At 56.7% G+C, this 11,019-nt stretch overlaps 2 protein-coding genes across 2 annotated transcripts; one reads left to right on the forward strand and one right to left on the reverse strand.

The window, feature by feature from the left end:
- Positions 1–556: 556 nt before the first annotated feature.
- Positions 557–1,813, reverse strand: FAHD1 (fumarylacetoacetate hydrolase domain containing 1). Its single transcript, XM_005495818.4, has one exon. The coding sequence runs from the start codon at positions 1,811–1,813 to the stop codon at positions 1,127–1,129; it is 687 nt and encodes a 228-aa protein (XP_005495875.3). The 3' UTR covers positions 557–1,126.
- A 157-nt stretch (positions 1,814–1,970) lies between these two features.
- Positions 1,971–10,457, forward strand: HAGH (hydroxyacylglutathione hydrolase). Its single transcript, XM_074553297.1, has 9 exons — positions 1,971–2,110; positions 4,734–4,915; positions 5,646–5,710; positions 6,462–6,579; positions 7,705–7,813; positions 8,562–8,665; positions 9,059–9,160; positions 9,770–9,849; positions 10,142–10,457. Exons 1-9 carry the CDS (start codon positions 2,035–2,037, stop codon positions 10,239–10,241), a joined length of 936 nt encoding a protein of 311 aa, XP_074409398.1. The 5' UTR covers positions 1,971–2,034; the 3' UTR covers positions 10,242–10,457.
- The last annotated feature ends 562 nt before the right edge of the window (positions 10,458–11,019 follow it).

Genomic DNA, 11,019 nt, shown 5'->3' on the forward strand with positions numbered 1-11,019 from the left:
AATGGCTCTTTTAATTCTGAAGAAATTCTAAAGGAATTCTTCCATTTCTTCTGCCAGTGTGGTGTGCAGCACCCTGGACTGTGCTGCTCTCACAGAGCTGCTTCTCTTTGGGAGACAGGATTTTTCTCTGTAAAACTCCCCATTTTTAAAACCAAAGCTTTTCCTAGCAGTTATTAAGATCTGGCTCTGATAAATGGAAGTGTTTAACTTTGCTGATTTGCATTTATGTAAAAACAAAAACATCCATCTGTTTTTGTTAGAAATGAGCCAGTTCTGTGCAACCTTTGAAAATCTAGGTTTTGATGTTTGCATGGGGAGGATTTTTTAAATTATATTTTACAACTTGCTGTTGAATTGAAAGAGAACTCGCTGTCATGCAAACCGGTGGGGATGCTGGAACAGCTGGAGTTGGGAACTGGGGAAAGTTACCCAGAGTGGCTTCAGCAGCTGGAAACACTTAAACCTCCAACTGCTGCATGCACTGGGTAACAGCAACTGCTGCAGTTACTGTTTCACTAAAAACACATTGAAATCACTCAAAAGAAAAGTTTCCTGGTGATCTTTATCCATATGCTTCTTTATTCTTGATCTTTTTACATTATTTCACTTTTGGAACATTTTAAAATCTCAGTTTAGGAAAAAACCAATCTGCCAAACATCTGGCACACTTCCTGCTGCCTTCGCCCCCTGGAGTGGGAGGAAAAGCCATCCTTCTTTAATTTGTATGTTTGAAAAAAGCAGGGAGGATCACAAAACTAATCCAAAAAAATCAAACATCTTTCTCTTGTAGAGGAAACTCTTTGCAAAGCTGCAACTCTTGATTTAGGGCTGAACACCTTCACATAAACCTTTGATTTTCCACAGCATGGCTGAGCCTTAGCTCCTACATCATCATTTGGATTGTTTGGATCAGTAATTTTTATTTTAAGGCAATACTCAAAGCATCAGCAGAAGCACATGCAGAAGGACAGCCAGGCCCATTGCCCTCTCCAATGTCTCAGCCTCCAGTTCCCAGGTACGGTTTTGGAATCAAATGTTGGAATCTGGAGCTTCTGGGCTCCACCTGCTCCAGGCTGGGCCGCACTCCAGGTGTGCTGAAGCCTCCATGGAGGTGGGGCAGTGGCACTCAAACACCTTTTGGGCTCTGGGGTTCCGTGCCCTGCACCACCTTGAACCTCATGGACAGCACGTCCCTGATCCCCGCCTCGATCTCATCGTTGGCCTCCACGGCCCCCACTCCTTTGGGAGACCCCGTGAGAATCAAGTCCCCTTCTTCCAAGGTGAATATGTGGCTGATGTAGCTGATCAGGTAAGGGATGGAGAAGATCATGGACGAGGTGTCCCCCTCCTGCCTCAGCTTCCCGTTCACCTTCAGCCAGATCTGCAGCTTGTGCGGGTCTGGGATCTTCTCCTTGGGCACGAAGTCACTGACGGGGCAGGAGGAGCCGAAGCCTTTGGCCAAGGTCCAGGGCAGCCCCTTCTGCTTGCACTGCTCCTGGGTGTCGCGGGCGGTCATGTCCAGGCACAGGGCATAGCCCGCCACGTGCTCCATGGCCCGCTCCTGCGGCACGGCCTGCGCCCTGCGGCCGATGAGCACGCCCAGCTCCACCTCGTGGTGCAGGTTCCGGCAGTAGTAGGGCCGCACGATCGGGGACCCTTCCCGCACGTAGGCCGAGGAGGGCTTGAGGAAGAAGAGCGGCTCTGCGGGCAGGGCGCTGCCCATCTCCTTGGCGTGCTCCGCGTAGTTGCGCCCCACGCACACGATGTTCCTGCCCCACTCCCAGAAGCGGGACAGCGGTTTGGAGCCGGCCATGGCCGCCCTTGCCGCGTCCTTGCGGGTCCCCGCACGGCGCCGCCGCCGCTGCTCCCGCTCCTCCTCCGCGGGCCGAGCGGGCGGGCCGGGGGCCGGGCCCGGGGCCGGCCGGGCGCAGCACCGCCCCCCGCACGCCGGGCCGGGCCGGGCCGGGCCGTGCCGGCGCTGCCGCCGCCTCCTGGGGCGGACAGCCAAGGTAACCGGGCCGGGCGGGGTGCACGATGCTCCGCGGGGGCTGGCGGGGCCTCGGCACCGCCCTGGCAGCCGGGGCCGTCCTCGGGGCCGTTCTCCGAGCCGGTACGTGCGGCGGTTGCTCTCGGGCCGTGCCTCGCGGCCGCGGGCGTGCCCGGCCCTGGGGCTGACTCACCGCCCGAGCAGGCCGGCAGCTCTGCGCTGTGCCGTGCCGTGCCGTGCCGAGCCCATCGCGGAGGCCCTGCGGAGCCCCGGGCCGGCGGTCAGTGCTCGGGGAGGAGGAGGATGGGGGGGCCGGGCTGCGTTCGGCGGGTGACAGCTTGTACCGGTGATGGAACCGGCCCCAAACCGTCCGAGCTTGCGGTTGCATTTCGGGCCTAAATCCTCACCGGCTCTCTGGGACAATCTCCGCAGGTGGTTTTGCATCGCTGGGGTTTTGAGACTTGGCTGTGATGGGCGAGAATCGCCGGGGTTCTGTGGCAGGGACGCTGCCGGGAGCTGCAGCGTGGCAGTGCCAGAGCGAGCCTGTGACAGGTCCGGAGGTCCCAGGGTGGGCTCTGCACCTTCCCCTGCCGGGCCTGGGAGCTGCCCCGGCTTCAGACTCATGTCCTGGAGCCACAAACTCGCTGCGTATCCCAAAAATCCTCGCAGAGTGTAAAGAGTGAGCGTGGCTCTGACAGCAGCTGGGCGTGCAGTCATTTCTGAGTGACAGCCCTGCTTGGAACGGGAATTTTCCACTCTTTTATGTAATAGAGTAGCCCCAAACGTTCTGGAGGAAGTGCAGGAAGCAGCCGGGTTCTGAGGGAACCTGCCTGCTGACATTAACACTCCCAGCTGCAAAACCTTTCCCTTGTGCTGCTCCAGCTGTGCCCGTGGTCCATTCCACAAGCCCAGGTGGGTGATTCAGAGCTGCTGTCCCACTCCTGTGCTCCAGACAAAGCTGAGCAATAATGAACTCCCTGGGCATTAATGAATTCTGAGGCAGAGCTGTGTGTGTGACAGGATCTGAGCATGGCCAGGGAGCTCCTCACGCCCTGCTCAGACCTGTCCAAGGCGTGAGGAGCTCCCTGCTCTGCTCCTGAGCCGCACATGGCAACTCACAACGCGTGAGTTTCATTCTTGGTGGATGTCTTCTTGTTCCTTTGTTGAAATTACATGTTTGGAAACATTTCCTTATGTGGTGCAGCTTGTTTGTTTGTTTGGTAGGAATTGCAAATTACACATGCAAAGAGACTGTGGGATCTGGGCCGAGGTTAGAGATGGTTCATAGGAAAGAAGCATTTGAAGTACGTGAATATTTCCTTTGAGTTGAAGTTAAGGTTGGGTTGTTTCCTTTTGTTTGGTTGTATTTTTTTTTCCTAGTTGGTGTCTGGCGTGCAAGCAAACACCCAGTATAGATAACTCTTGTGACTGACAGCATCCAAAAGTTCTCCCTGTTGGTGAGCAGTTGTTTTTTGGGCATTTTTTTCCCCATCAAAGAATAGTAAGGGCTTTTTTGTGTTCTTTTTTTGAAAGGAGTCTTCTCCAGAGGAGCACTGCAGGTAGGGATGCTTCTCCCAATCCTGTAAATACCCAGTGCATGCCTGTTGTGTTGTGCTTTGGGTTTGCATTTTTGAGCACTATGTTTAATTTCAGTGGTTCCCCATCCCTCGTGAGCAGGGATGGTGGAGGTGGAAGGGGAAGAAGCTCTGGGCAGGGTGGTTGTGCCAGAGGGCTCTGACAGCTCCCTGTGCCTGGCAGCAGGAGCAGATCTGCAGGACTGTGGGGCTCTTATCAGGGGTGGGCAGGCTGGGACAGTGGGACAGGGTGAGCACCAGCACAGGGACCTTCCCTGTGGCACAGAGCTAGGTGGCCAAGCAGGAAAGTCAGGAGCCTCTGGGAGAGTCAGTGGTGCAGAATAAAATGGGTCTGAGCCAGCACAGGCACCTCTGGGTTGTGCAAACACCTCGTGGGTGCTCAGCCAGCAGTTCCTGACCTGCAGGGACTGGCACCTCCTTCCCTGCGAGTGTTTGAGCTCAGCTCTGAGCTGCAGGGCCCCAGCAATGCCAGGCCTCGCTGTCTTTGCTTCCCTTCCTTCAGTTCCTCTCAGGGTTGGTTATTTCTTTAAGAGTCAAGCAGTGGAGCCCAGGTTATTTGCATCTGGAATTTGCTTCTTGGATGTGATTAAACATTGAACCCAAAGCAAACATGGAGGCTCTGGTGTTGCATCAGGGCAGGCATGAGCAAGGGCCCTGTGTTACCCGGCCAGGTAACCCTTCCTCCCTCGGAGAGCCTGTTTGCTCTCCATGTGCACTGCAGGATGACATTTCCCCCAGAAATACAAACTGATTATTTCTGTCAGAGCAGTGTATTCCTGTATTTCCTTTTTTTTTTTCCCCTTCTTCCTTTTTGTTTTTTGCCTCTGACATGTCCTTTGTTCCTTTTTTATAAAATCACTGTCCCAGGCTGACCTTTGACCAGCTCCATTCTGCTCTCCTGCCCCCCTTGAAATCTCCTCTTTGGTGCAAGTGCAGAGTTGTCCCTGCATGGAAAGCAAAGTGTCCTGTGCTTCTTGGGGCAGCTCTGAAGCACCCAGAGCCTTGAGGGACACCAGGTTTTGTCCCAGGGTGGCCTCGCTCCTCATGTCTGAAGGGGGCAGGTGGGGCTGTGCTGTGAGCTGGGGCCCCTGCCATGCCCTGTCCCTGCTGTCCCCTGCCAGGGCTGAGCTCTGGCTGGTTTTGGTGCCCAGGTGCAGCACAGCTGCGAGCTGGATTCCTGCACACCGAGCACGAGCTGAGGGAGCCCAAGGCAGTGAGCCAGGCCGACATGAAGGTGGAAATCCTGCCCGCCCTCACTGACAACTACATGTACCTGCTCATCGACCAGGACACCAGGGAGGCTGCCATCGTGGACCCCGTGCAGCCCCAGAAGGTAACACCCCTGGCTCTGGGGTGGCCTTGCAGGAGGGAATGAGCCCCAGGCTGCCTCAGGTGTGGGGGAAAGGCTGGAAGGGCTGGCTGGGCACAGGGACAGCCTGGGGACACCCCAGGGATTGTTGTGTCCCCAGCTCACCCCAACGACTGTTGTGTCCCTAACTCCATCCAGGAATTACTGACCTGGTTTGGAATTTTGGCCTTAATTTGATGTAGGGCAGAAAAGGGAAACAGCACTTGGGGCTGGGTCAGGGCTCGTGTGCTGTCCTCTCCCTCCAGCCTGGGGTCACCCCAGGGATTGCTGTGTCCCCCACTCACCCCAGGGATTGCTGTCCCTCACTCACCCCAGGGATTGCTGTCCCTCACTCACCTCAGGGCCTGCTGTGTCCCTCACTCATTTCAGGGATTGCTGTGTCCCTCACTCATTTCAGGGATTGCTGTGTCCCTCATTTCAGGGACTGCTGTGTCCCTCATTTCAGGAGTTGCTGTGTCCTCACCCCTGGAATTACTGACCTGGTTTGGGATTTTGGTCTTAATTTGATGTAGGGCAGAAAAGGGAAATGGCACTTGGGGCTGGGTCAGGGCTCGTGTGCTGTCCTCTCCCTCCAGCCTGGGTGGGATGAGCTCCTGCAGGGCTGCTGAGGCTCTCACTGCTGGTGCCCAGGTGCCACCAGGGGTGCTGCCAGCTCGTTCCATGGTGTGACTCTCCTCCTGTGTCCCTCCTGCAGGTTTTGGATGCAGTCAAGAAGCATGGAGTGAGGCTGACCACTGTCCTGACCACCCACCATCACTGGTAACCACCCTGTCCTGGTCCCTCACACACACACAGCCAGGATCCAGGGTGATCTCTGAGCAGCAGCTGAGGCAGAAGGACCAGAGCTCATCCTTTGGCCTTGCTCTGAGCTGTGTGTCAGTGCCTTTCACCTTTGAAATGGTGATTTTTGCAGGCAGCCAGTGCAGTGCAGGGTGTGGAGGCAGCTGTGGCTGTGGGAGGGAGCAAATTTGTGCTGAAGTGCCAGGACAGGCCCGTGAGGCGTCCTGCAGTCAGCACTGTGGGAGGATCACACAGGTACAAATTGGCTCTGCCAGGGTGTAACATGAATGTTTTGCTGTGGTAATCTGCCTGTGGGTCAGAGTGGAGCCACCCCTGTGGCTGGAGAGTGGAACAAGCAGCCCTGAGCTGACAAAGCAGCAGCACAGCAGTGCTGGGCTCTGGGCTGGCTCTGTGCCTGCTCCCTGGTGTTTTGTGGGGTGCTGGAGTGCCCATTTTCCACTCACCCCATTCTCTCCCTGCCCCAGGTACTGGAGAGGTTACTGGGAGCCCCTAAAGCTGCTGTTTCCCACCTGGGATGGACTTGCCAGGGATTGATTCCCCCTCTGAGTACCTCAATTACTGCAGAAATGATCTCCACTCCTGTTGTTGTGCCTGTCCTTGGCTGGGAGGAGAGGCTGGATCAGAAATGACCACCTGGAGCTCACCACTGCACTCCCAGTGACCACAAACCTGTGTTCATCCCTCCCTAAACCCCTTTTTTCCCTTGCAGGGACCATGCAGGAGGCAATGAGAAGCTGGTGAAGATGGAGCCAGGGCTGTATGTGTATGGAGGGGACAGCAGGGTGGGGGCCCTGACCCACAGAGTGTCCCACCTGACATCTCTCAAGGTAAAGGGAGGCACTGCAGGGCTCTGGGCATCCCCTCCATGTGGCACAGCTCTGTCCCACCTGGGCTGGGCACCTCTGGTGCCTTTCAGCACATGGGGGATGGCTGAAATACAGCTTTCACCATTTTCCAGTCCTGGGACTGCAACCCCTCTGCCTTGTGTGAGGACAGCACTGGGGCACCTGGGACGTGCTGGGTGTCCCTGTGCAGCTGGGGACAGGACAGGGACAATGTGACAGAGCAGGGACAGTGTGACAGAGCAGGGACAGTGTGACAGGGCAGGGCCTGTGTGACAGAGGCAGCATGACAGGGCAGGGACAGTGTGACAGAGCAGGGACAGTGTGACAGAGGCAGTGTGACAGGGCAGGGGCTGTGTGACAGAGCAGGGACAGTGTGACAGAGGCAGCATGACAGGGCAGGGACAATGTGACAGGACAGGGACAGTGTGACAGGACAGTGTGAGAGGATAAGGGCAGTGTGACGGAGCAGTGTCAGTGTGACAGGGACACTGTGACAGGGCAGGGACTGTGCTCTGCCAGGAGCAGTGAGATCCAGGGGAACAGATCCAGCTGTTCCTGTGGGATGCCAGCTGGGAGATGGGCTGAGCACAGCAGTGCCAGCCTGGCTGTCCCCTGCTGGCAGGGAGCTGGGACAGGTGACAGCAGTGCGGGGACAGGTGACAGCAGTGCTGGGACAGGTGCATGCAGGCATGAAGGGCCTGGGGTGCACCCCAGGAGGGGCACAGCACAGGAGGGAGCACAGGAAGGGTGGGCACATGAGGCTGTGTTGAATCCTTGCCTTTTCCTCACTTCTCCCTTTCAGCTCCATTTCTGTTGGGGTTTTTTCCACGCTCCATCAGCTTTGTTTAGGATTCTCTGTTGGCTCCTGCCGCCAGCCAGGCTTTGAGGGCATGGACATGAAAGGATGTGGCAGTTCCCTTTGTCAGGACACCTGCTTGAGGAAGCAGCTCCGTGCCAGCCCTCCCTCCCTCCCCGGGCTCTCCAGGAGCAGAGCTGCTGCTTCCTGCCAGCCTGGGGCACATTTAGGACATTAGAGCTCTGAGAGTAGCAATCCTTCTCTAACCATGCCATTGCAGCTTCAGCTTTAGTGTTCTGCCTTCTTCCCAGGTGGGATCTCTGAGTGTGAAATGCCTCAGTACGCCGTGTCACACCTCGGGACACATCTGTTATTATGTGACTAAGCCAAATAGCTCCGAGCCACCTGCAGTTTTTACAGGTGAGGAGTTGGGAGGTTCCCTTGCAAAACAACAGAAGCTCTCCCTCTGCCTGGGTGCCTCTGGATGTGCATCCCTCCCTTCCTGCCAGGATATCCACATCCTGCTCCCCTTTCCAAGCAGGTGGAGCTGGGGAAGCCCCTCTGGATTTGTGGGCCAGAGCTGCACACCCTGCAGGCAGCATCAGCAGCGAGCCCTGCATGAGTCCCACATCCAGCATTTTTTTTCCTGCAAAAAAGAGCTGTTTGTTTCCTGTTTGAGGCCAAACTGATCCCAGACCCTGTTGCTTTTCCATATATCTGTGCTCAGGTCTGACAGCAGAGAGAGGAGAGAGTAGGGGAGTCAGGGAGGGCTGGTGCTCCACTGCTGGTTTGGGGCCTGGACCCTGCTTTGGGGAGAAGGATTCCCCTTCCCTGGGGCTCTGCTTCATCCCTGTGTTCTCCAGAAGCTCCTGCATGGAAAAGAAAGAGCCTTAAACAAGATTTTAGGGAGCACTGGGCAGAAAATAGAGGTGACTCATCATTGTTCAGTTTCACAGCAAAGAAAAGCGTTCCTTGTCCCCTGTAGGAGGGACAGCAGGGGACAGGGGCTGCCCACAGCTCGGAGGTGCTGGCAGGAGGTGCCTGCTGAGGCTCCCACGTTTGCCAGCAGTGCTGCTGGGGCTGTCCCCTGGGCCAGCAGGGGCAGGGCTGGGCCCCCAGGCTGGTGTGGGCAGCCTGCTGTGGCCTGATGCCATTGTCACCCCTGCAGGTGACACCCTGTTCGTGGCTGGCTGCGGGAAGTTCTTCGAGGGCACCCCAGAGGAGATGTACAGGGCACTGATTGAGATTCTGGGCAGCCTGGACCCCAGAACGGTACAAACCTCTCCTCTTGTGTGAGTGAGCAGCCCAGAGCAGCACCCAGAGCAGAGGAACACCCTGAGGGTGCTGCTGGGCACAGACCCTGCTGTGTGCATGGGATGGATGCTTACAGGAGTCCTGTGGTGCTGCAGGGCCTGGGGAGGGTTGGCCTGCCCCCAGTGTGTTTGTGCTGTGTGGGGAAGGAGCAGGGGCTGCTGGTTAAAGGCTGGGACATGGGGCTCTCATCTGTTCAGCTGGCAGCTTGTCCTGCCTGCTGAGTCCTGGCACGTGTGCCTGTCTCCATTTGGGGGTTTTGGGTGGAATGTGCTGTTCCTGCTGTGCTGCTGGCACCTGGCAGTGCCATTGCAGTGCCCAGCGTCACTGTGTCACTGTCCCTTCTCTTCCCAGAGGGTTTACTGTGGCCACGAGTACACCATCAACAACCTCAAGTTTGCCCGGCACGTGGAGCCCAGGAACCCCAACATCCATGAGAAGCTGGCCTGGGCCAAGGTGAGCTGAGCTGCTCCTCCTTCCCTGCACACCCAGCCTTGCTCAGGAGCTGCAGGAGAGGAGACAGGGCTGGGAAAACAGAGGGAGTTAAGAGCCAGGATGCTGTGTTGCAGGGCAGCAGGGTTTGGCTGTGCCTACATTTTGCTGTCTGGGGTAGAAGTTCCCTGCCTGGAAACTCCTGTTGTGTCCAGTGTTGCCTTCTGATACAAGGCAGGCGGCCTGGTTTCAGGAAGCAGCACGGCGACCCCCTTCCCCGGGGTCGCTCGGGCCTAAGAAACACGCGGACACCAATATGGTAGAGGATCAAAGGCCTTTATTCTCTCTTCTCGTGGGGTTTTATAGTCTAGGGGGCTTCTACGTCAGGCGAGGGTCTGTCCTTACCATCTATGGTTAGTAGGGATGGAAAGTTACCTGGGCAAGTGGAAAATTACCGGAATCCGGTTCAGGGGGCTACATTCCTATGTTAATTTTCTTATCTAAGGGGGCAGGGGCCCTGTCTTCCCGTAACATCACGAGATCTTCCGAATGCCAGCCCCTATCTGCTACAGTCCAGGACCCTCCCTGCTCCCCAGAATCCCTGGTGGAGCAGCCCTGTGTCCCTCTTTGCAGGCCAAGTACGACAGTGGAGAGCCCACCATCCCCTCCACCATCGCTGAGGAGTTCACCTACAACCCCTTCATGAGAGTGAGGTAGGGAACCATCCCAGTGCCTCCCTCATCCCTGCCTGGGCACCTCCAGGGCTCCCACTGGCTGTCCTGGCAGAGGGTTCCTGCATTTGGGGGTTGTGCTGAGCCTCATTCCCTGGCTCAGAACAGCCTTTGTGTGTCTGTTCCTGTACCCAGCAGGTGCCATTTCCTCCTGAGCCTGCAGGCCAGGCTGGGAGCTGTGCCCAAGGCCAGGGTTTGGTGCTGAAGTGCAGCCCTGAGCCCTGCCCTGGTGCCTCCAGGATGCCACCCTGACCCTGCTCTTCCCTCCTGGCAGGGAGAAGTCAGTCCAGGAGCACGCTGGGGACAGCGACCCTGTGCGGGTCATGGGCGCCATCAGGAAAGAGAAGGACAACTTCAGAGTGCCCAGGGACTGAGCCCTGCCTGCATCACTTTAATGTCACTTCAAGTGTCACTTAGACCTTTCAGATGTTTTAGGAGTCAAATCTTATGTCGTGGTTGAGACAAGTTTTCTTTAGGTTCTTTGTTTTGTTTTAATTCAGAAAAAAAATAAGCACTTTGCCCTCGTTGAGATGCTCTACAGCATATTTATATTATGATGAAGAATATTTATCCTCCTCTTGCTCTCTCAAGCTGTCCCGTGTCACCTGCAGATCATTGTGTAAGTGTTGGTGTGAGACCCCAGGCTGGGCAGGATCAAGCCTGGGGGTTCAGGAAGCAGCTCCTGTCCTTGCTGTGGATGCACAAGGTGGGACTGAGACGTCTTTGTGTGAAGCAGAGACCAAAGACAGGAGCTGAAGATCTCAATGTTTCCTCCATGCTGCTATTTCAACATTCTGGATGTCCTCCAGGGCCAGACCTGCAGTGCCAGTGCTGCTCAGAGTGTCACCTGTGAACCCCACGGGCTGCCCTGGCCCTGGGGGTGGCTCTGGGGCCATCCAGCTGCTCTCTTGTCCCCAGGCATTGCTGTGCTTGCACCCTTTGAGCCCCAAGCTGTTGCATGAAGCTGCTCCCTGCTGTCCCCTGTGTGTGAGCTGGTGCCTCAGAATGCAGGAGCAGCCACTCCTGGTGGGTGCCTGTCCCCCTGAGGGTGGTGACAGCCCTGCAGCAGGCCTGGGAGCCACAGGCAGCTGAGCAGTTGTTACCTGTCCCCAGGTGAGCAGGGGTGTGGGGTGGCACCAGGCCTCCATTTGC

Source organism: Zonotrichia albicollis, chromosome 16 (genome assembly GCF_047830755.1).
Source record: "Zonotrichia albicollis isolate bZonAlb1 chromosome 16, bZonAlb1.hap1, whole genome shotgun sequence".
Classification (NCBI taxonomy): domain Eukaryota; kingdom Metazoa; phylum Chordata; class Aves; order Passeriformes; family Passerellidae; genus Zonotrichia; species Zonotrichia albicollis.